At 42.2% G+C, this 25,335-nt stretch overlaps 1 protein-coding gene across 4 annotated transcripts in view; it reads left to right on the top strand.

Annotated features, from left to right (window-relative positions):
• The window catches only part of rbfox3a (RNA binding fox-1 homolog 3a), a 209,354-nt gene that overhangs the window by 137,627 nt on the left and 46,392 nt on the right, over nt 1-25,335 (top strand). For 3 of the 4 annotated variants that reach the window (XR_487485.2, XM_007888530.2, XM_007888528.2), the window contains exons 2-4: nt 1,398-1,646; nt 14,533-14,673; nt 24,519-24,572. Coding sequence is in view for 3 of the 4 variants with exons in the window: in XM_007888530.2 (XP_007886721.1) it covers nt 1,398-1,646; nt 14,533-14,673; nt 24,519-24,572 (444 nt within the window). In the remaining variant the exon portion in view is untranslated. The remainder of the gene's footprint in view (nt 1-1,397; nt 1,647-14,532; nt 14,674-24,518; nt 24,573-25,335) is intronic. The other variant, XM_007888529.2, reaches the window with a different exon arrangement.

Raw genomic sequence — 25,335 nt, 5'->3', positions numbered from 1 at the left:
ATGCCGAGTGAGGGAAAACGGGGAGGGCGACGTGACCGGTGACCACAGGCGCAGTCGAAGAGGTAGACTCTTCAAAGAGGTAGCGTCTTTTCAGAAAGGACTGGTATTATAAAATTGGTCATTTACTTCACGGCTGTTTATGGGACATTTCTGTGCGCAAACTGGCTGCAGTGTTTCACCCACAAATACACAGTCAAAACCACTTTACAGGTTGTCCCTGTGAAACTCTTCAAGACGTCTCGACGACTTGATAAGGCGCTAAATCAAATGCAGTTATTATTATTATTGTCTGTGTTCACTGATCTGCTACTCAGGGTTGCCACTCTGAGGTATCCGAAGTTTATACTAGAGTGACTCAAAATATCTGAGAAAGCCCATCACGCTCCGCCGTCCAACCCGGTTTTAATATCTAATTATAAGGACTAATATAAGGACTAATAGTTCTATTTAAAGTCACTGCCATCAGAAACTAATTGGAAAGACGTCAAAACAAAGGCTTTGGAGAAGGAAGCCTTGGTGACAACCCAGAGTGTCGGGGCCAAAGTAACAAAACAGACAGCATGATTGGCAGCGTGTGATAAAACAGCTCTGCCTGAAATTGTGCAAGTTCTTGTTCCCTTTATGTGAAGAGGCTGAGTGACTGATCCCTGTCACAGGAAATCCAAGGGGCTGTTATCGGCATAGTCAGCTGGCTGCTCTGATTTAACCTATCATCTCGACAGCTGGAAGCACTGAGAAACCGCAGCACTGAATCACAGGCCATAATCAACTATTTATCAATTAATTGATCTCTGTTACGTTCGCTGGGATTGCAATTCCGATCAGCCCAAATCCTCTGTGAGTTAATGATATGCTTTACAAAGCGGCATTATTTTCTGTAAGAGGGCTGCTCGTCAGTTGTTACAATCACACAGAGTGCGCCCTGCACACATGTACTGGGTGTCCTCTCAGTGTGATTGTCACAGGGTGTACTCAGTGGGTCGGCAATTATTAACTACAGCCAGTGTGGGGACAATGAGCCCAGCGCCTGATAACTTCAGAGGAATCCGTGGGCTATTTCCCTTTCCATCCAATACTCGTTCCCAAATACGTTGCTTAAGATTTTTCTTAAAAATTAACAACGGGGCCTCACACACACCAAACTCCAATTAAGATAATAATAATAATAATCCTTACATTTGATATAGCGCCTCATCACGTCTTCGAGACGTCTCAAAGAGCTTCACAGAATATACTACATAGTGATTTGACCGTATATTTTGGGGGCGCGAAGCGATATATTTTGCAGGTGAAAAGATGGTGAGCCATTACATTTCCTCGTGCGCTTTGCGATCGCTAGAAGGTGAAGCTGATCGTGTCCCCGACCGCTGACTGACGCGTTTCTCCTCCGTTTGCAGGGTAATCAAGAAGCCACGGCCCCTCCTGAAGCAATGGCACAGCCCTACCCTCCTGCCCAGTACCCTGCTCCGCAGAACGGAATCCCAGCTGAATACGGTCCAGCACACCCACACGCCACTCAGGACTACGCGGGACAGACCACGGTACCAGAGCACGCCATGACGATTTACACACCCACACAGACGCATTCCGACCAGCCGTGCGGCGATGCAAACACACAGTCTTTGACGGGCACGTCCACAGTACCGGTGAGTAACACAGTCAAAAAGGCGACACTGCTCCAAACCCAGCCACAACACCGCTGGCTGTTTTTTGGAAATTCTTTTCTTTCCAAGGACAAAATTGAATCCTGTTCATAATTATTGTGGTTCTCCAATAAGACCTAAACTATCGGGTCAGTCGTTTTCATTTAAAAAATGACACCAAGCCAACTGGAAGCAAGATGGGAAAATCTTTCTCCATGATATAGAGGCCTGTTAGAACACGGAAGGCCAAAAGGCAGTAGTTGTCGGATCTATCTATAAAAAAGGAGATAGAGACTTGAGAAAAAAAAGGGCATGAAAAGACGATAGAGAAATTGGATTAATGGATCTGCCGCGATCTGCTAAACTAGCTTGTTCCTCCTGGTCCTATGTTCCCAAGTATTGGTTCACATTGGCAATGGAAATGGGTTCAGACTCATCTCACAGAGAAAAGCTGAAGCATCTTGTTTTGATTCAGGATTGAACACAAAATAATCTTTTTTTTGTGGGGGATAAAAGAATCGGCCATTGGCAGTTGGGCAGGTGGGTGGGAGCGAGTCCACAGTACGAAAGCTGGCATGGTTTTGGAATTCTATCTATAGAATGACCACACGGTAGGAATGGAGAGTAAGAGAGTCACACTGATTCAGATGGAGGTATCCAGCTCATGGTGAGTCTGAGGGTCAATGTTAGGGTAATGTACCAGGGGCCTCCATGTGCTGTTGCCTTGTGGCAGGAATGTCCTGGGCATGCTTGGTACAGCCCCGTGATGCCAGATGGCAAACCTTATATCCTCCAGTTTAAGAACATGGGGTCTTTTTACACCAGTGCCAAAATCTGCAGAGGGTGTTTGGGATATGTAATTCTGTAGCACAGACCTTTGCCGAGGCAATGTCTCACTCCCTCCCCAAACCCACCCCCCAAAAGGAGAATTAGACAGATGCTCGAGAAAGACAAATATCAAAAGGGGTCGGTGAGTGAGCAGGAGAGTGGGTTACACGAGGTGGCTCGCATAGGGAAGAGCAAACAGGGCAGACCAGATGGCTGAACATTTTCTGAACATTCTACAGGCAGATTTGCTTCTGAAATGTATGTTGAGGTCTGTCACTGTGTGAGTTTCACAGTTTTCACTGGATAATGGCCGGATAATAATCACCCTGCTTAAAAAGATGGACCACCTTTGTATTTGTATGCACTGTGCCATCACAAGTAGATTCAGATGCAGAAATCGCTTTGGTCCGTCTGATCGCATCCTTCCATAATGCCCACCCTACTGTCCTCCCATTACTGCATCAAGCTGTTTCTTAAATGACTCCATTAAAAGTATCCTGATCTCTGCTACCCTTCCTGGTAACTCTTCCTGTCTTTAATTACCATCTTCCTGGTGTCTGTCCTGAAATTGTCCCTTCCAACCCCGAACCTGTGTCCTGCGTTTGCCAAATCTCAAAAGGAAGCATCCTCCTTCACTTTGAAGGAACTGATCTGAGTCATAGGGCAAGAGCAGCAGATCCCAGCTCATGCATAAAGCCTTTCCTCTCCAACTCTACACAGATTCAAGTCAGCAAATTACCCACAGTTGTTTGCTCGAATCTCTGCTGGAATACCGACATTAAAGAAGTGACACAAGTCAGCGTCCTATTGTGTTTCACAAAGCACAAGAAAGTGTAAGATTTTGGAGTTAAAAAATAGAGACAATCTAATGAAACGAATGGAGATGTGTTATTTTTAAATGAGCAAAGTTTCCCCCCCACCCTTTGCACATTAATAAAATATGAAAACATCGCAGGCAGAAATTCACAGCTCTTCTGACAGCTTAAAGGAAAACGCATGTTTTCTGCCTCGCACACCACAATTCGCAACTGACCAACCATGAACTACAGTATCGCAGAATTACCAGTCGATGTAGGAAATTAATTGACTGATCAACAGTGACTTGATCAGGGCTGTGCAACTGGCACTTATTTGATCATGGTTTATAACTGCAATCTAGACAATTAAAGCTTGGATAATCATTAACCTGTTCCAGCCCTGAAATAGTTCATGATCTCCAAATATTTTTCGCTAGGTTGGAAACATGAGCTTAGCTGGTAACAAATAGCTGCAGAATTTATTTTGCTAATGAGCCTTCTCAGCTGACAAGTATTTCTGTGCAGAAATCTTTATGTATGCCAGGGCAGCCAGGTCACGTCATTTGCAGTTAAGTAATGAAAAGATGCTTATTTCTGGGGGAAGCGGATTCTGTTTTTAATGCTCCTTTTAAAGTTTCAAAGATACATAGACGAGGCAGATAGTGGAACAGGACTGATGGGGTGGAAGAGAAAAGTCTCAGAGAATCTATTCCTAACTCTTGGGAGTTACTGGGTTGCACATATTAAAATGAGCGCTTAAATGTGTAGCTCAGTACACTTAGACTTGAACAGGGGAAGAGAGTCAAGAAAGTGGGAGGTGATTTTGATGGGGACAAGTACAAGCTGAGACAATACATTACTCCAATGTGATGGTGGCAGACAGTAAGTTAGGGAGACAGTGGGAGGAAGATCTACAGAAGAGATGAGGTGATGATCATCTGAGAGACGAGGAGAAATGCGAGGCAAGATTAAGACATTTGCCATCGGGTCTCAGTGACAGAGATGTGGTTTTCACCACAGAACGGTGCCACCCTTTATCAGCCGGGATAAGGATGGGAATGCAAGGATTAACAGATGAGAATAGTCAAGACGGCCATTCAGAGGTGCGAGAGATTGGTTGGAAATTCAGGGATGTGTTCTTCTTGTGAAGGAAGCGACATTGAAACAAGTGAGAAAATGACAACAACAGGAGGAAGAGGTCCTTCAGGCAATTGACGCTGTTCCACCAGTTTATTCGATCATGGTAGATCTTTTCATTCCATATCCCTTAATATTGTTACCTCATAATACAGTCAGGAAAATAATTCTAAATAATAATAATCCTTTTATTTGATGGGGTATCTTTGTAATCCAAGCACTTCATATTGCTTAAGGTTTAAGTGTTAATGCCTGTGTATTTGAAGGCAAAAGCCAATTTGCATATAGCAATGTCCCACAAACAACCAGGAGGTCGATGACCAATTTAAGTGGAGGGGTTTTGGCTAACACATTGGGAGAAACTACCCTTCTCTTTTCGAACAGTGCTACGGGATCTTTATCGTCCACCTCAATGGGCAGGTGGGACCTTGTTTTAATGTCCGAACATCAGAGGTATGGCATCTCTGATAATGCAGCAACACCCCCATAATTGCACTGGAGAGTCATCCCGGAGTGTATACAAATACACTAAAAAAAAGCACCGTGTTAAGAGAGATCACTCTTCCTCTTGAGTCAACCAACCAAGTCACTCAGCGAAGGACTTGGACCGTTATCATTTTACATTAGAATTTCCTTATGACCACCTGTAAAAATGCCATTATTTAACCGAAACATGTTTTTTTTTCCTAAATCTCATTGCACTCCTCATTAAGTCGCAATTTTAAAAACTGTCCATTCGCAAAATATTAGAATGTCGCACGTCCGTTCCTTATTTGAGAATCATTTCGGAATCATTAGGTCTCATCAGCACAGGCTCCGATACCGACCGGCCAAGATCATTTCTGCTTTTGAAACAAAACAGTACACAGAGGGTTCTCAAAAGAGTTAAAAAAAAATTCGGTCTGGTTGATTTTCTTTTAATAGCCCTGAAATGCTGCACAGGCTGAGGAGGTGGCTGTCTCTTTTAACGAGAGTTTTTTTTAAAGGGTTTTTAAAATCATTTCAGGTTAAGAGCCACTCACTTTAATCAGCTGCAATGTATCAGTTTGGCTGATGGCCATACTGATGGCTTCAATTATATGCTGAATTGCTGGTACCATGATTCCAGGGGGGGGAAGGCTGCAGAGGATAGCACTTCAGAACAATTTCCCAATAAAAGCAGAGCAGGCAGAGAGTGTTGTATTAGTGGCTTTCCAGCACATAGATCGGACAGGTTCCATATCATCCAAGAAGCTAATACGATTAAAGGATTGTTGCGATGTTATCAGGAACAGCAGGGCATGTTAGTCCCTGGTGCAGGGGAGGTAGAAGCAGCCTTCTGGATTAAGGTCCACTGGCACTGATAACATGACAGTCTGTGATGAATAGCATGCAATAAGTACTGTGCTTCCCATGGGCTTAAAGCATACATAGCTCAGCTAACCGTCTCTGCTTCAGAAAGGCGAGCATAATGCACAATGTACACTCAGAAGCAATTAAGGTTCTCGGTTTGTTTATATTTTGTTTCCCCTCTCTCTCTGTCGTACAGAAAATTATAAAGAAGAGATAAGGTACATATGCACCGGTTCATGCTCTCTCTCTCTATTGCTTTTTTTTGTGGTGGGGGGGGGCCTTTTTTTGGCTTCTAAGAATACTAATTTTAAATAGTTCAAGCGCAAAGATTTTGGAACCAGGACGGACGACTGCTCGTTACCCATCTGCTCGGATTCGGCTTCCAAAGCATTTAAATTTTAACCATGTTTTTTTTATAGGTGCGAACCTATAAATTTCAAATGCTTTGGCAACTCGGGATGTCAGGGTAAGCTAAACATTAAAAGCTCTACCAGACTTCCAGTGAAGGAATACCCCAATGCTTTCCACCCGCTCTTCCTCATCTCTCCTTGCTCTCCCCCCCACCATTCCTCATCTCTCCCCCCCCGTCCACCCATTTCCTCTTCTCTCCCCCCCCACCCCCAACTTTTCTTCTTTCTCCCCCATCTGCAGCCCCCTCAGACATCTCACCCGACAGTGAAAGGAACTGCACAAATGCAAATTGTCATCGTTGGCTCATTTCAAATTTAAGTCAGTAATGGAATCAGGCTAATCTCAAAGTGAAGGATTCCTCCTATAACCAATCATTACTGAACCTCTTTTGAGTTACACTTAGCTACGTGGCAGCATTGCAACCAACTGAGATTAACTCCTTCATTCATCATAGTGCTCGCAAGGGCCGAAGCTTTGGCTGTGCCGTGCTAACACCCCCTCTACTCTACCTCCTCTAACCCATTCCCATGCTGTTTCCCCCCAAAACCTTTTTGCATTGTCAGAGTGATTTAGCCCCTCAACTTGCTTCAAATCCAACCAGCCTAAACCTGTTGGACTTGGTGCCAAAATTGAACACTTCAAATGATGCCTCTGACAGCTTTCGTTAAAAAATTAAAAATGTATTAAATATTAATCCTCTTCTCAAGGCAAACTACATTGAGGTTGTTGAACCATTACATGGTTAGAATTGTTTTACTCCATCATTTTAAGACTTTATCTTTTAAAATGGTTGGCAGTGAATCCCAAAGGTTTCCTGTTAGAAAAACTACAAGAGACTGTGGACAGACAGTGTTTAATAACTGGGTCACCCTGAGGTGCGTTTGGGTCATTTCCAACCTCCAAGACGCTACCCTGTGTGAAGGGCACTACATAAATGCAAGTAGTTGTTGTTGCCTGTTACCCAGATCATAACTGAACAGATATGATGACCGCACCCCCCAACTCCCTTTTCCTCCTATTGCATACATCTATGTGTAAGCACGCACACACCTCGTGCATGTATAGAAACACAGAGACAGCCATGTCTAATGGGGTTTATTCTATCTGTCCCCCACCCACTCCTAACCACTCCACTAGCCACACACACTCGGTCAAACTTTTCAAGGAATGATCACTGATCACTCAGTCCCTCTCTCATTTCTTCACAAAGTCCCCCCCATACACACACACGCACAGAGGCCTTGTTTCAAGTCTCGTCACGGTTTGGCTGGCTCGCTGACAGCCCCTCCCTGTAGAGCGAGTCTTGAATGATGATCCAAAGGTTTTCCCCCGAAACGCTCCCATTACACGGACCTTCTGTACTGCTGCAGTTGCTTTGAAGCAGTGATTCCAGAATTCTTTAATTAAACTGGTAATCTGCGGATAATATAGACTCTTGTGTGTGTTCAAACTGCCAGATGTTCCTCAAAGTGTTTCCTGCAAGTGTTATCGGGCTGTGAAAGAGTGGAGCCTTCACAGATCAGTGGCAAAACAGGACACAAACTCCCTCCTTCAACACCTGAGAGCTCGTATCCTTCAAACAGATAACAGCTATTATTAACAACAATAATAATTCCCTGCAACTAGCCTTGAACGGCACTGTATATAACGATCCTTGCATTTGACGTAGAGCTTCAAAGTGTTTCAAAGCACTTCACAATAATTGCCGCTTACTATCGTGGCTGTGTATTTGTGCACAGAGATGTTCCACAAAGAGGCCAAGAGGTGAGTGATCAATTTAACTGGAGGATGGTTGGCCAGAACACGAATACTGCCATGTGTCTTAAACATCATCCAACCAGGCATTGGGGTGTGCTGGCCATTCATTTCATGACCGTTTGTGGGACATTGCTGTGAGTAAATTGCCGTGTTTGCCTAGGAATACAGACACTAACATTCACAGCAAAAGCGGTGAAGCTCTTTGAGACAACTTGAGGCAAGGTAAGGCATACATCATATTGTTGTAAGGATTATTATTATTGTCGCATGATCTGCCTTGCTTCCCTCCAACCGGTCAAAGTAGTTTCCAACAAGGTTGGAGAGGGAAGAGCGAGAGCAAGGCACCTAAGTAATTAGTGTGGTAAATAGGCCCATTCAGTGTAAAAGTTTGATAAGCAATGGAATGTAGAGGCTCATTGTGTGTTGTGTAATTGGAGTATCTGCTGCACATTTCCTGTGCTCCACCTGGTTACATGCCTGGTTAATGTTCAGTCACTGCTTGCCAAAATGGCTCTCTGCAGTCCAGTTAACTTAGGCTTTCATTTAACGTGAATCCTGAATTAAACACAGACCCGAGTTGCCACTAACCCAAGATTATATAGCCCGAGCTGTTGAAACACACAGCGGTTAGAGTAAAGTTGATCAAACTGCCTAAATAAAATTCACAGGCAATTTTTCGCTAAACGCCAAACGAAGGTTATTATGCACGTATAGTCAAGACTCCGAGATCAGGTCTTAAATTTGTCGCACGGTTTTTCTACACCAGGAGATAACTTTATAACCAAAAATTTACTTTTTATCCTCGGCACAAACCGAGTTGCTTGTAACTGGGTTTAATCCTTCGAGTTACAAGAGCTCTTGCTTTTCTGGGGGGGTGGGGTTTGATTCATGCTAAAAGAAATTCTAATATTGCAGCAATAAACTTCTAAAACATCAAGAAGTTTTCTACTCTGATAATTCTAACCCAATGAAAGAACCACAGAAATACAATTTACATTTATTAATAATTTAAAATAAAACATTTTCTTTTAAAACCTTTATTGGTGCTCACCTTATCACCCTTTTTGCTGTTTTTCTACTCCCACATCGCTGTGTTTTACAATGTTTAATAAAAATTGTTTTAATAAATTCAATCAACTTTTCATCCCACCGTTAAGCACTTTAACTTAAAGTTGACCCATAACTGTAAGTTAACCAACTTAATCCTTTATCTTTAAGTTAGCCCATTTATCCACCAGCTTTGCACACAGATCTGTTAGTTTGCTCTATGTTTTTCAAGTTCCCATCCGTTTTCGAAGGTCAGGGCTCCTTATTATGAAGTTTAAGCGCTCTGAGACGCCGTCTGGTGTGGAGGGCGCTGTATAAATCCAAGTCGTTGTTGTTGGTGGCGGTGTGGGGTAGTTTTGGCAGCCTGGTAGAGTGGCTTTGAAACTTATTGATGATTTGCAGGAGAGAAAGTGAACAGGCTGAAGTTTGACAAGGCTGGATCTTGCAAGTCAACCTTCAGCCTTGGAGACGACCAGAAGGCCAGGAGCTGCAATTGGCCTGGGCGGCCATGACCCAGAATAATAATCCTAATCATTGCATTTGATACAGCGCCTTTCAAGTTGGGAGGACCTTTCAAAGCTCTTCACAGGATTCACTGCAAGTGTAGTGACTGTATTTTTTCTAGGTGGATGTATGCACAGCAATGTCCCACAAACAGCCATGAAGTAAACGACCAATTAATTTTACATTTCAAATAAACCCACTCCCTGCAAATTTCTGTTTGCTCCACAGTCGATGGTTTCCCGGTATCCTCTCATCATTGTTCTTCTCTATTCCCTCTTCTAATTTTGCTGTTTCTAATGTTGTGGCTGACCATTCCATTCGTAACGCTCTCTTTGGAGAGGGTGGGATCACAGTCAACTGATGCATTTTGACCCGGAGTTTTTTTTGCAAAGAGATTTTCTCACAAGTGTTTTCCTTTAGAAATTAAAGCTTTGTGCAGGGCGAAGGGCATACTCGCACAGTAGGGGTTCCACTCACAAATCCTTTGGAGCCAACACATCAAAGCTTTGCTCAACATGATACAGGGATATGTTCAATCAATGTAGAGCAACCAGCGATAGGGGGTGGGTGGGGAGGAAGGATATGCATTCAAATTACTGGCAGTAGAGTTATATGTCTGGATTTCTGGATTTTAGACCTTTTATGCAGTTATTTTATATGAAATCTCCTGAACTTTCTGCTGATTTTTTCCCATCAGCATCTTCATGTCTCCCAGCCAGTGGCAATACAGCCACCCAGCCAAGGCTACGGCACGAGAATTGATGGTTTAGCGCCTTAAACAGGAAACAAGCCTCTTTATCCCTGAGAAACCTGGCTCTTACTAATCCAGATGTGGATTAAGTGTGAGTTGAAAATCCACAGATGGATGAGTCATCTTTTCTCCCCACTCCCACCTCTATCCTCAGTACCATAATAAGTGGACAGAGAGCAACCTGGCAGGTATTTGCATGTCATGAGAGGGGTCAATTTAGCACTCATTCAATAAAGACAAAACAGCAATAATAATAATAATAATCCTTGCATTTGATATAACGCTTTTCACGTCTTCTCGACGTCCCAAAATATACTTCACAGAATATACTGTAAAGTGAATTGACTGTATATTTGTGGGCGAACGCGGCAGCCAATTGCACACAGCAGTGTCCCACAAACAGTCATGGATTGAAAATGATCAATTTTTTTTTTTTTTTGGAGGAATTATTATTAGGTGTGTGGAGTAAGGAAACTTGCCCAAGGTTTCGCCCGGCCTGGAATTGAACTCAGGTCTCTCGCTTGCAAAGCGAGTGCTCTAACCACTGAGCTACAGGGCAATGATATCAATCGCCATCCTTATCTATTAACTTTGCATTGGTTGATTCAACAAATAGGCAATGGTTGATTCAAGCAACAGGAATGGAAACGTGTGATATTGAAAGCAAACCTTCATGCACAATGCTGTGTCTTGCAGTCAGTGAATACATTCAAATAGAGCCGGTCATGAAGAAAAGGCAATGAGGGAAGTGGGACTACAACAGATAGCTCTTACAGAGAAAGGTCTTTCCTCTACGCTGAAAAGTCCTATAATTCTATGCGGGGAAATGGCAGTGGAATTGGAATTAACCAGCCTCTTTTTGGAGCTTCTCTGTATGAGCTCCAGATACACTGAAAGGCTAAAAAAGAGTTTGCCTGCCATAATAATAATAATCCTTGGATTTGCTATAGTGCCTTTCATATCAGAAGGATGTCTCAAAGCGCTTCACAGGATATACTGTAAATTGGAGTGACTGTTTTGTAGGTGAACGTGGCAGTCAATTTACACACCACAGTGTCCCTCAAACAGCCATGAAGTGAATGACTGATTTTATTTGGGGGACGGCAAAATACTGCAGCTGCTGTAATTCTGAAATCAAAGCAGAAGTCGCTGGGAACACTCAGCAGGTCAGGCAGCATCTCTGGAGAGAGGAAAGTGAGTTAACAGACTTTCTTCTCTCCAAAGATGCTGCCTGACCTGCTGAGTGTGCCCAGCGACTTCTGCTTTTATTTGGGGAATTGTTTGACGTGGACATTGTCGAGGATTGCACACTGCAGTATGGTATTTGCAAACGCAAGCAAGCATATAACCGGCCTCTAAAAACACCAAAACAGACAGCCGCCAGACCTGTTAAATAGCGAAGGAAATAAATCAACCTAAAATACCCAGGAGACAGAGAGCACCTGCTGGGAGTCTTTCACTGACAGAAAGCTTTGTTTGTGGCATAATTGTTATACATTTCACAGTTGTTTGACACGGAAATGACAGGCCAGGACTTTTTTTGATAGCTGGACACGACTATCTTTTTAAAATGTATGGTCGAAGTAGAATTCCATTGGTCTTGTTTTTCCAAAGAATGTAATATTATTCCTGTTGATTTATTGCATCTACCACGATTGGCATCGGCTATTATTAAGCACATCAGATTCTGACGATAATTATATTATCATCACAGCAAGGATTATTATTATTATCATTATATATTGGGGTCTTTTAATGTATCACGGTGCTGTGACATCCTTAGACTGGCAGTCTGTGATTAAAGCACACACAAACAAACTGCAATACAGAAATTAGTTCAATAGCATTTTTTTTATTGGGATGGGGGCAGGTAGGGGGAACCTGTCAGTTGGCAAGTGTGCAGTTTACATGAGATGTCACAGTATCCAGGATAAGTGCAGAGGTATAATCTGCCTTCTTGCCCCAATAAGCAAACTGAGCAACATTGAAGAGGTCATGACTATTGTGGAACTGGGCAGTGCTTAAACAGAAATCGAGTTGCCCTTGGGAATGCTCCAGTGAATTAACCTTACCCAAATTTGTCTGAAAAACACAGCAGTGGGTCAAACCCTTCATGAGCAACTGTGCTCGGTTCCCTGACCAAAGCAGTCGCATTGCTGTGACTGTTCATTTTTACCCATTCTTTGCAACTTAAAGGGAACAGTGGGGGAAGTCACACATTATTTTGACAAATACTTGGATTTCAGGCACGTAACCTTTGGGCCGATTTAGAGTCCCTGCCCCCAAGCTGAGATCCCCAACTCAGTCACACGGATTCCAGTGTTACCATCATTTACTGAATTAGCGAAGTTGATCACACAGCACACGGAGAACGAATTTCCAATACATTAGATGAGCAGCACCGATCTATAAATGGTGAAAGGAATAAAAAAAATACACTGAGGACTTGTCTCACAACTGCCCTGGGTTGTGCATGTCAGAATAGCTAGTGTACGGTCAGGTGAAATCGAGTCTTGGAAGTCTGAACGATGTAGAGTTTACATAAATCTCATAGCCGTGGCTGCATTTAAGTTTTTCCACCTAATTTTACCATTGCATGTGAGCTCAGGGTGTCCAGAATCGCAGGCACATCAGGTGTCTCTGTAGATGATGGGTAGAAGGTTTGAACGTGGCTATGAAGACATTGATTTCATTATGTCTAAAGGGTTGTCTACATATTTTCACAAGTGTAAAGTTATTGAATTGTTTCTGAATTTCCAGTGATCGTATGTCGCAACTCAGTTCATTTTCCTTTTTGCCCTTTTTTTGGAGATTAAAAAATAAAAGTTGGTCCTCCAAATGTGAGCGGGATGGCGAAACCAGGCCTGGAACGTTTTTTTGTAAATAAAAATGTACCACTGCATGCTGAAGCCTTCTGTTAATGCTGGATACTCATTAAATGTTGAATTGCATGTGACAGCACAAGATGAGCAGACAGCACAGCTCTTCTCACTGTATTGTTTGGTGCATAATTTCATTTTAACCGTGAAGATGGAGCCGTTTCTGAAGGCAAATATCTCCTCATTAAGTTCCTGAGCGTGTCGATTTCAGGAGGATTATTGGAACATCTTCAGAGTTTGCCGAGATGTATTCAGATTTGCCTAATTGATCCGCTTGCTACAGACTGGTACAAAGTGGCGCAGTTATCTTGAAGAGTGGAGGAGGTGGATCTAAAGTCACCGCTTCATTTGTGTTCTCTCAGGCCCACTTTTCATATTTAAATTTGTTTAACGACTGATAATTCAGTCAAACCTGTTTCCAACAACCACTCGGGGGACTGGACCAAAGTGGCCTTTATGTAATGGTGGCCTCTGAGTAAGGGTTCCAAAAGTTTCCATGAAGACTCCCGCTAGACCTCTAGATGCTGTGCTGAGCAGCCCACACGACGCCCACAGCGTCCAGTCTCACTGTCAACGCAAATATTGGTGAGGCTGACCAGTGCGGTGTTGGTAAATACATGCGATTGGAAAGCATATCTAACAATTGGTGGCTCCTTACTTCTAGCAAATAATTTAGAATTATTGAATGTTTATAGCACAGAAAGAAGGGTCATTCAGCCCAGTATTTCCCAGTCTAGCTTCCCCCTTACTGGAGCTACCCCCTATAATCCCACTGCCCCAATCTTTCGTTGTACCATTCAATCTGATTGTTCCTGCACTCTGTATTCATGTTCGCTTTTATATGTTTCTACAAGGTTAGTTTAAGCAAACATTTCATAGGATCACAAGGTTGGTTTGGATGAAGAAGGCCCTTCAGCCCATTTGATCTCATCCTTCCAAAATACCCACTCTACCGCCTTCCCATCACAGCGTCAAGCTGTTTCTTCAAGTGAATCCAGCGTCCTAGCCTCGACCACTATTCCAGGCAACCTGTTCCAGTCATTAATTACCCTTTGGGTAAAGAAAAGCTTCCTGGTATCTATCCTGTAATTGCTCTTGGGAACTCTAAACTTGTTTCCTCTTGTTCTACTGTCTTAGTTCATCCTAAAATATTGTTCAGGGTTTACCTTTTCATTCCCATTTAAAATGTGATATAACTTTATAAGGTCCCTTCTGAAATGCCTTGTTTAGATAATGAAGAGCCCGATTGTCTAATCGTTTGTGGCAATGGCATTTCATATTGCAGTACTCTCTTGTCAAATTAATTCTCCCGATCACCTTCTCTTTCAGTGACACCGTTAAATTTACACCTACAGCGCTGAGTGCAGTAGGAATGAAGGCCTTGAACTTAGCCTCCGTAGAGCCAGAGCAGCTATGCTTCATCATTTCCTCTCCATCTCTCCCAGCAGACAGACGAAGCCGCACAGACAGACTCGTCACAGCAGCTACAGTCATCAGAGACTACAGAGAAACAGCAGCCCAAGCGGTTACATGTATCTAACATACCCTTCCGATTCAGGGACCCTGACCTGCGACAAATGTTCGGGGTAAGTTCACGCTTGCTTCTTAATCGCACAAATGGATCAACTTTCCTTCTTCCCCTTAGAAATCTCACAGATTCACTGGCTTTCAATTCCCTTAGCATCAAGCACATTGGAAGCATCTTAATCGATTGAATGGTTTACTGATAAGCTCTTTCACAGAACAAAAAGTCCACAGTGATTTCCAGAGCCAATTTCAGGTGCAATACAAAGAGGGCTTTAAATTCCTCTTTGTTCCTAATTGGGGATTTTGAGTCAAATTACGGCTTTTTCAATTAGATAGTTATTTAAAGAAGCTTTGCATGCGGGAAGGGGCAATATGCACCCAAACTATAGAACTCTTTGCCTTAATACCTCCACCTTGCCTCCTCCTTGCCCATCTTCAGATCACGCCTGAAGACCTTCTTCTTCAACCGTGCCTATGGTTACTTCCCCACTCTGTTAAGCACTCTGAGACGTTATCCCACATGAAGGGTGCTATATAAATGCAAGTTGTTCTTCTTCTTTCCAGTAGATGTGGAGTAGGTTCCCCAAATGCCTCACCTGAGCCCAGAAATTCCACCTTATCTTAGCCTGTCAAATAAGTTTTGCCAAAAAATTGTAAGATCACACAGAATTGTTGAAAAGTCTTCAGCTCAGTCTTGATTTGGAAGCTGTTTTTCTGCAGTTCTTGAAATGAACCGGCTTCAAAATGAATACTGAATTGAACCGTTCAGCAATTCCTTCCGTTTGAAGGCAAATTAGTTTGACGGGTTAATACTGAGTTGAAATTCGGGGTCCTGGATTATGACTTTTGATGACGTCAAGCTAAGAGAGTTGTAACTAGCTGTTCACACCTGACCAGAAGCCAATTCACAAAAGGGACATGGTTTAGTTACAGCTGTTTTCAGCTCACTGCTACGATTCCCACTTTACCCGACATTGAGACAAAGTGAATGGAAGCAGAGAACAGACTTGGTCTAATGGCTGAGTTGGAGTATTGATTTTTGAATTCCTTAAATATAGACTTCAAACCTTTTTTTTAAAACTATTAAAAAATTAGAGCTATTTCAAATTAAATAGGACGCACAGCATCCTTAGAACCAAATGCTTTAAAATCTTGCTGAAAAATTCAACTCAGATCATAGAATCTAAGTGATCCAATATTTGCAAAACAAACCCGGTCAGTGGAAAGAGATATTACACTCTGGTGTAAGTGTGTTAAGCACATGATTTGATTGCACACGAGACTTGCCACAGCAAGTAGCACTTTAGCAGATAGCACAGCATTTTGGTTCCTTGAATTAACTCATCACACCAGTTTTATTTCTCTCAGTGAGATGCGAAGAGATGAGGTGGCTGCCAAATGCTGTAAATTATTAATAGATATGCACCCCTTCAGACATAGTGCTTCCTTTGCCAATAGAGCCTAATAACTACATGCTGAGGTCCATTCCCACGTTGGTGTGAGGGTAACGGCATTTGGTGGATGAATGAGTAGCTGGAATTGGAAGTACAGTATAGCATAGTTTAAGAGGTAGTATTAAATCACCTCTTACTCTCTAAAGCTATTTGGAGTTTCTTTTTTTGTGATTAAGGAACTATATTTCGGCTGACTCTAGTTTTAACCGCTCTCCCCCTTGGTTTAGCAATTGGCAATTACAGGGACCTAATATCCATCAGCAGGGATTCCTTAATAAGCAATCCGAATAGGGATTCCTTCCTATTCTGCCAAACAGTTCACAGGTAAGGAAGCTACTCTCTGAAAATCGCCTGCGTCAGAGCAGAGTTCCCCTGAGTCAGCGTGATGTGTTCCTAGTTTACTTGTTAAGGAATCCCATCAGCAATGGTCACTCGTTAGACCTCAATAGGTGAAATTACTGTATCAAACTAACTATGTTTCCGATTAAGGGATTTTCCTTCCTTTTCCATGCTGTACTTGTAAATGATTATAACAACGACGACAACAAATTCCATTTGTTTAGCGCCTTTCACGTCGGGAGGACGTCCCACATAATATCCACAGGAATGGTTTCATGCTACTAGCAAGGCTCCATTTAGATTTATCAGTACAGTTTTTTTTTATCTGGCAAGCTTTTAAACATGTTTTTAAACAGGACATCACATCTCTCGTGAGCAAACTATCTCTTGGTAACTTGACTCTTTGTACAGTTTTGCAATCAATTTGGTCAAGTGCTCTGCACTTTCCTATTTGGCTTAGAAAATCTCCGAGACCCAGTTAACTTCCCTGCTATTCAATATCTCCACATAAACTGTTCCATTTGCTAAGTGGTCAATTTTTGCACCGGCATTCATTCTTTTGAGATAAATTCAGTTCATGAAAGAGTCTGGCTTTCTGAATGAGTTACCTTGGAGTGAACGGGATGTTTGTTCCTTTTTCTCGCCAGCTATTTTAAAGTACAGCATGGGAGCAAAATACTCAACACAGTCTATACAGGGAAACCCCGCAAAGCTGCGATTGGAAAACACACCCCAAAAGGCAGGAAAATTGTCCCTGTGGTTCTCTGCTGTCTCTCCCTGAATGTTATTTCTTACCACGTTGCAAAGAAAGATGCTTCCAGAGTTACGTTTCCTACAATAGCTGCGTTGATTTGGGTCAATGAATTATCTCAGCTTACAAAAGATACATTAACATCTGTTATTAGGGGACGGTGGACACATCATGCAAATACCGTCCCCATTGCTGGTTTCAATCGGTGTACTCTGTGGGCAACAACAACAATAGTCACTACTGGATGCTTTGGGTCAAACCAATGGGTAATGGAGGGTGAAAGCCAGCAGCACTTCAATAATCTTCCACTGGTTTGGGCTGTAATTTTTNAGGAATGTGGTAATATCACGCATGATGATTATCAGATCATCCGTAATGATTAGCACATCACAAGTCCCATTTTTTTCACCCCACAAATGTCATCATAAAAGGTCCAAAACTCCACCTCGACTTATCTGGAGGGAGATTTGGTTTAAATCGCATCCAAAGGACAATTCTGCACATCTTAAATTGTTAGGAATAAAATGGTGTTACTGGCTACAGTCAGATTTGAAAGGCTGTGTTGTGTCAGGAACATCAGACTGCCATGAAGCAAACATAATTATTCACGTAACATTTCCCAACATCTAGAGTATTGTATTAAACTTTCCGGAATAATCTTGAAAGGCACCAAAGTAACTTTTGCCTTTGACTTATCTCCGTACAATATCTATAATAATCATTGGTTTTAAAATAAATATTTCACAGCCCTGAGGGTAATAAAATGGAAGCTACTACAGAACAATAAATGAGTGCAGCTGTGTAAATCATCCCCGATGCCAAGTTCTAGCTACCCTCAGGAGAAATCTGTCGCTTAGCAGTAAAAAATATTTCTGAGAAACATAAACACAATGTTTTACATTTCAGCCCTGACTGCAATTGCGTTCCTGCCACCATATGACGTATCATAAATTATTGACGGAATCAGCGAGCAATGCCATCTCGGAGCCTGGTAGCATTTAATAAATTAAGTTCATCAGTATTCACCGGTGCCTCAAATCGTACATCAATAAATGTGCTGTTTTTACGTTTTAAATTCTTTCTTAATGCCAGAAGCCTCAAAATGTCTATGGTCTTAGCCTTAGCGCCGTTTACTTAAAGGCTTAAGAAAAATTCCCCCTGCAGTCTGGATTTACTCTATTTTCTTTAGCCATGTCAGAGTGTCCAGAATTTGGCGAAATTTGTTGGATTCAGTCCTATCTTTGAAACCGGCTTTCTTTGGTTCTCAAAAGAAATGACAGAAAACCAGTTTCACAGTTAAGACTGAATTCAACAACTTGTAATATTTCTCTCCCCTTGAAATGCTGAGAAAATAGAGTAAATCGAGGCACGCTCCCTTCTCTTCCCTCCCCAAGTGGAATTCTAGAGATCTGAATCTAACTCCCAGAATCTTCTCTGTTTGCCAGCGAATGACTTAATTGATCCCTTTTATTTATTTTTTTTAAAAAATGTAACTGAACTCACTTAAACTGCAAATTACATTGCCACAGAAGCACGGTCACTTATAAAGAGGCTGAGAGAGTTTGCCTGCATGTGTCACCTCGCTCTGAGCTTTTTATAGAAGAACGTTTAGATGTGTCAACTAAGAGCCCCAAGCACCATTGCCTCAAATAGAATTCATAGACTTTTCGGTGCAATTAAAAGGAAAGTTTTGCTGTAATTAGCCATTTGTGATATATAAAAAAGGCTTTGATGTGTCCTGTCAGAGGAGGAGAGAGATCAGGTTGAACATCATGCCTTGTCCCTCCGGGTCCATTAAGATTTAAAGCACAATCTACTAATTGGACACAAAAAGGATGTCCTTAAAAATACAGCACCAAAAGAGGGGGAGAGAGAGAAAGAGAGAGAGCAAGAGAGAGAGAGGGGAAAGACACTGATATCAGTGAGAACAAAGGCTAGATCTTTCAATGAAAGAATTCTCATCATCTCCTCACAAGAATCCTTCAGTCAGATCAATTGGAGTCAGCGCCTTTTGTTTATAAAGTCCCATTTCACCCATATTGTCTGAATGTGAAAGTGATTTGGATTGTTTGGTGCGGTAATTATTTAAAATGAAATAGCGCCGGCAATCAAAGCAAGCATTCATCTGATCATCAGGACAGAGGGAGGAAAAAAAAGTTCACTTTCGCTGGCTGGCGTTTGCTTTGACTGGGATTAATGAACGTCCTTTGTAATGCTTGAAGTAGACATGTTTTCTGTCATATCACAGCTGTAAAAATGATCTTCCATAGATACATGTTGGGAACTATAGATTAGAAAAAAAATAAACTGTCAAGAGGTATCCTAAGCACAGAAATATGAGCCAGTTTTACAGAACGTGTCACAATGGTGTTTTTTTTCCCGGAATCCACTCCCTGCAATCTTCCTATTCTGGGATCTGTTTTTAAAAATAGAATCATTAAGTCGTATCTTCAAAGGAGCTAATAATTATTAATAATAATAATAATCCTTGCATTTGATATAGGGCCTTTCATGTCAGGTGGAACTCTCAAAGCGATTCACAGGAATTAAATGTAAAGTTTAGTCACTGCGTACTTTGTAGGTAAAATTAAATTGTAGCCATCCCTAAGGGTTTACTAAAGTGTGCCGGAGTGTTCCCATGTTGTGGGAGAGTGCAGAGCAGATTTTGAACCTGTTTGGAGCCTACCAGATGGGAGTTGAATGGGTACCATTGGGAAAGAAGGGCTGTAATAAAGAGAGGTGCTGCTGTTTCACCATAGAAGACAACATTCACGGTCCTCCATTGGTACAGAGTCTGATCCTACCCCCAGTGGGTATCCGCCAACCCACTGGGGGAGCGGGTAAACAACGGGCTAAATTTCCTTTTTGGTGAATACATTCATTAATGAATGCATTCCGAGACTCTTGTGTTTCCACATGATGTTGATGACATTAATAGGCTTGATTCAAAGTATCGGGGAGTTTTTTTTACCTCGCAGAAAGAAACCATCGAGCATAAATTAAAGCTGCCAGTTGAACATTTATTGTACCTTTAAAATAACCTTAGACTTCCCCAGTGAGCAGCACAACCACTCAGTTTAGCCCTGCACCACATAAATCACGTTTGACTCTCAGGCATTCAAATGTTAAGTTGGGAGGGTATAGTAATTTGCTTCAGCGCATCTCGGTTAGGCAGGGAACACATTTAGTTACCTCTGCTGGAAATTGGACAACAACAACTTGCATTTATATAAAAGTTGAAATACTGCAGACACTGGAAATCCGAAATAAAAGCAGAAGTCGCTGGGATCACGTAGCAGGTCAGGCAGCATCTATTGAGAGAGGAAAATTAGTTAACGTTTCAGGTTGATGACCTTTTGTCAGAACTTCCGCTGTGAGCAGTGATAGGTCTTCATAGATGCTGCCTGACCTGCTGCATGTTCCCAGCGACTCCTGTTTCCACTTGCATTTATATGGTACCCCTCACGCAGGGTAGAGTCCCAGAACCCTTACATAAGTATCCAATTTGATGGAGAACAGGATTGAGCTCAACTGTGATACCTTCCAGGGTCACTGACTAGGTTCGGAGATGAGAGCGTTACAGGAACACTGGCTGTACTTGTGAACCCTCCCAGTGAGTGTCAAACACCTTCAAGAAACCAACGGAGGGAAACATTGGGTACAAAATAAGAGAAGAGCAACTTTGACTCTTATGTTGCAGAGGAACTTTCTGCGTCCAAGCTCCTGTTAAAAAAAAATCAGATAGTTGAAAAGTTTTATGATTAAATTAACAATAACAACAACTTGCACTTATACAGACCCCCCGCTCACGCAGAGCAGTGTCCCAGAGCTCTTGACAGTGACGGAGGGAGTGGTAGGTGACCGTAGGCATGGTCGAATAGGAAGGTTTCCAGGCATGACCTTGAAGATGTGGAAGGAAGGGCCAAGGTGGAGGAATAGAGGAAGAGTGTTCCAGAGTTTTGGGGCGCAGTGGCTGAAACCCTCCTAAGAAGCAGGCCGGGGAAACTCTGTTCTCCCTGGGCCAAGTAGTTGTGTAAACTTTTTCTTTTCAGGTTGAGATGCTCTCTCCCTGTGGGAAGAAAACCTCTCAGCCTCCCTTTCACTGACAGGGCCTGATGGCGCATTGGATCAATAAGGCAATAAGCAAAGTCTTTAAAATCCGCTCCTTCTTTACAAAACCAATGGTAAATTCATTATATGCAACAATTTGGAACCTTGTATTGTCTCTTTCATGGTGGAGTCTTGTTTTCTATTTACCTGTAATTTTACTTGAAGAGTTGGTGGGTTGTCCTGTCTCACTTTTCCGGCTTGATCCCAATGTTCCCATTGCTCTTTCACGCGTTCCCCTCTAATTGGTCACAAAATCCATTCCCCCCTCCCCCCCCCCCCATCATTTCACAACAGAGTTCTTGGGGTAATCTGCATTTGGCTCACGGATCAATTCCTATCAAATGAAATGACAAACAGCAGTGGCAAAATAGGATTGTTGAGTGCAGAAGTGCCACCGCAGGCTATTGTTGTTTAGTGAACAAACCCGTTTCCATCGGAATTCATTCACTTATGAGAAATAGCCGGTTGGACCCCATGAGCGTTAAAGAACAATTTGAATAGTGAGCTAAAAAATCGAACAATCACAGGTTATTTCAATTTACGCTCAGGATGTGTTGTGAATTAAAGATATGGAGTGCGTCTCTGTGCGCTTCCTTAATATCATTGTATAATATTTTGCATTCGAAATTTGCGACAAAAATAAATCATGGTGTCTGATAGAATTTCTGTTCTCTCCCTCCCCCCAAAAGAATTAAGACCAGAAACACATTTCAGAACCTCCAAGTGAAATATCCCCGTGCTTTTTTGAAGCAATATTTCTGCTGCATTTTCAGCTGAAAGATTCATCAACTGAAATATTCAACACTCTTGCTTTAGCCTAAACTTAATACATTATAATGGGAAAATTAAATTTAGAAAAACAGAAGCAAGTACAGTGGCTATAAAACGTGGGCAAAACGCATTCACTGAAGGCGAATTTTACAGATCGAAATATTTAGTCGTTAGGAGTAAATGCTGAGAATATATAAAAAAAAGAAAACACAATTTGCTTTTCAATCAATATTCATGGAAATAGTCACTTATGACAGTGCAAGCCTCTGTTTTATGAGAGAAACTGGATGGTAGGAACGTAGCAGAAATTTCCATGGGTGCAGAATTCTTATTAAAAAGAAATTCAGTGTAATCGACAAGGACACTTTGGAACCATAACATTGCAGAACGTTTTAACCTTTGAAAGCATTTACTAAGCTGTTTCCTCCAGTCTGCCTATCCCGCCTGGTCTTTTTTTTGTAATGCAGAACAACAGACTGTTCGGAGACTGATAGATAGTCTTTTCTTATCAACTGTAGCATTTTCCCTTAAGTGTTAAATGCTGTGTGTGCACATGAAACCTAAAGGACCAGATGACTAATATTTGCCATAAATACATGAATCCGTATTCCCTGCACTCTGTATCTCATCTTTAGTTGATCTCAGATTATGTTTGAAGAAAGTATTAAAAGTCACAGCGTTAATAAATTATATTATAATACAATAAAGTCTGCTGCATGAATGTTTACAACCTGGGAATGTGACGTGTGCAAGCAATATTTTTCTGACTCTAAAAGATACCAGATCGGTCAGTGTAAGAGCTTTATAGTGCAGGAGTAATTTACTTCTCAATGAATAACTTTGTATTGACATACAAAAGCATTATAATGAGAATAAATCCTGTGTTTGATATAGCACCTATAACATCGAAATGTTGCAAAGTGCTTCACAATAATTGCTTTGAGGTGAAGTGACTGTATATCTGTAGGCGAACGCAGCAGCCAATTTATGCACAGCAATGTCCCCAAACAGCCATGAAGCAAATGATGAATTTAACTTGCTAAAGTAACAATGACAATATCGCTACAGCGCCATAATATTGAATGATTATAATGTTGGTATTAAAGTAGAATTAATCTTCAGTGTGTGCTATTTTCCTGTAACCATTGCAGTAAAACCCAGATAACAATCGCAGCTCACATTACACGATACAAAGGCACATCAACCAAACCAACAATGAATAAAAATAGATGAAAGCTGAGCCTCAGAAGTCGCACGCATATTTATTGTGTGAGGAACCTCATTTGTAGTGAGTTTCAAAAATATAACACATCTTAGAGTTCAAATGCTATGAAACATCTGAGCTTCACTCTTCTATCGAGCCATCATGAACTCATGTACTCTTGCGTGTTAGAACAAACAGCATTTATATTATCCTTGTGTAATATATCTCTGTTTCCAGAGCATTATACTCCTGCCAAGTCGGCTCTCATTTGTTGGGAGCACACAGCTTCTTTTTCCTGTTAATCTTGTAGCACAGCATCCAAAGTTCATTGTTCCTTTGCTCCTGTTATATAACTTGGATTCACTTAGATATACTTAGTAAATTTATGTAGATTTACTAAGATGTAATTAATCAGTGACGAGTGGATAAAGCTATCAAGAATTGGACAGGTTTTCTCTTTAGGAGGTCAGACGATTGAGAGCGAAACTGCTTGAGGTGTTTAAAATTATGAAAGGATTCAATAAGAGGGGCATCGTTAGGCTGTGTCCACTTTTTGGCAAACCCACAACAAGGATAGTGTATAGTCGCTCTGAGACACCGTCCAGCGTGGCGGGCGCTATATAAATCTAAGTTGTTGTTGTTGTAGTCACGCGCACACGCCAGTATAAAGAGGAAATGCCAGGTGTCCTTAAGTAAGTAATTAACCAGTGTATCGACGCACTTGTTCATTGGTTGTTAATTGCATTATTCATTAAATAATTCATCTCTGTGCAATTTCTTATATGTCCCTCCTGGTTGCCCCTGTTCAAGTATTCCAAGACACTGCCTTGCATGAAGGGCGCTATATAAATGCAAGTTGTTGTTGTTCTCGTCATCCAAACATGTCATATCTGGGGAAATTAGAGGGTAACCGGTGAGTAAGATTTATCAGACACATGATGGGTTTTGACATCATCTTGTATGTTGGTCATCACATAACCGCTGAACAAGATTGCTGCATTTTTCAGTGAATCATTTTCTGCAGTGCAGAGATAATCCTATTATACTGTAAAGAAGTTACGGTGCACAATACTATGGTCAAAATACGCTGAGGCAAAGGTTACTCGCATTGTCTGGAGGCTTCAGTGGTCAAACTCTTGTCACAATCTTTATTCTGCAGCTACTTGAGTGCACTTGCTGCGTGCAAAAGGGTCGTTCATTTCTCTGCGTATTCTTTCACCCACCACCAAAATGCGACTGCTTTTCTAACGCTTATCTCTCTTGTTTCTTTTGCAGCAATTTGGTAAAATTTTAGACGTTGAAATCATTTTTAATGAGCGAGGATCTAAGGTAGGTGACGCCTTCACAGCTTGTTTTTATCCTTTTTTTGTGACAAATGTAGTCAGTCGAAGTGAATGAACTGCATCCGTGTGTAAATCTGCATGTGTGGGTGTATGTGTGTGTGGTGGGGGGTGTGTGGGTGGGGAGTGTGTGTGGAGGGGGGTGTGTGCGTGTGGGGGTGTGTGCGTGTATGGGGGAAATGTGCGTGTGTGGGGGGTGTGCATGTGGGGGTTGTGTGCGTGTGGGGGTTGTGTGCGCGTCGGGGTTGTGTGCGTATGGGGGATGTGTGCATATGGCGGGGGTGCCTGTGTAGGGTCTGTGCACGTGAGGGGGCTGTGCGTGTGTAGGGGCTATGCACGTGTGAGGGGGGCTGCGCGTGTTGGGGGGTGGCTGCGCATGGGGGGGGGAGTATGCATATTGTGAGGGTGGTGTGTGTGAGGGGGAGGGGTGTGTGTGTGTTGGGTGGGTGTGTGTGTGGGAGGTGTGTATGTATGTCGGTTGGGGACATGTAGGGAAGCGTGTGGCGTGTGTGTGTGGGGGTGGGGGGGGGGGTATGTCCTTGGGTATGCACCCGAGTTACACGGTGCAAAGGAGCTTTATTACTGAACAAAAATGCAATAACAAGACCACAAAAATCCACCTGGGTCAATGGCTACAGGGTCTAATTTGGAACATTTGCAAAAAAGGAATTGAAAATAGCAGATTGTTCGGGGGTCTCAAGTTTCCGTCTCCGTGAAGCCGAATGGCAGCCTGCAGGAGAATCCTGGTGCCC

The sequence above is a fragment of the Callorhinchus milii genome, unplaced genomic scaffold, assembly GCF_018977255.1.
Source record: "Callorhinchus milii isolate IMCB2004 unplaced genomic scaffold, IMCB_Cmil_1.0 Scaffold20, whole genome shotgun sequence".
Classification (NCBI taxonomy): domain Eukaryota; kingdom Metazoa; phylum Chordata; class Chondrichthyes; order Chimaeriformes; family Callorhinchidae; genus Callorhinchus; species Callorhinchus milii.
Note: the sequence above shows the minus strand (reverse complement) of the source record. Positions and strands in the feature narration are given on the sequence as shown.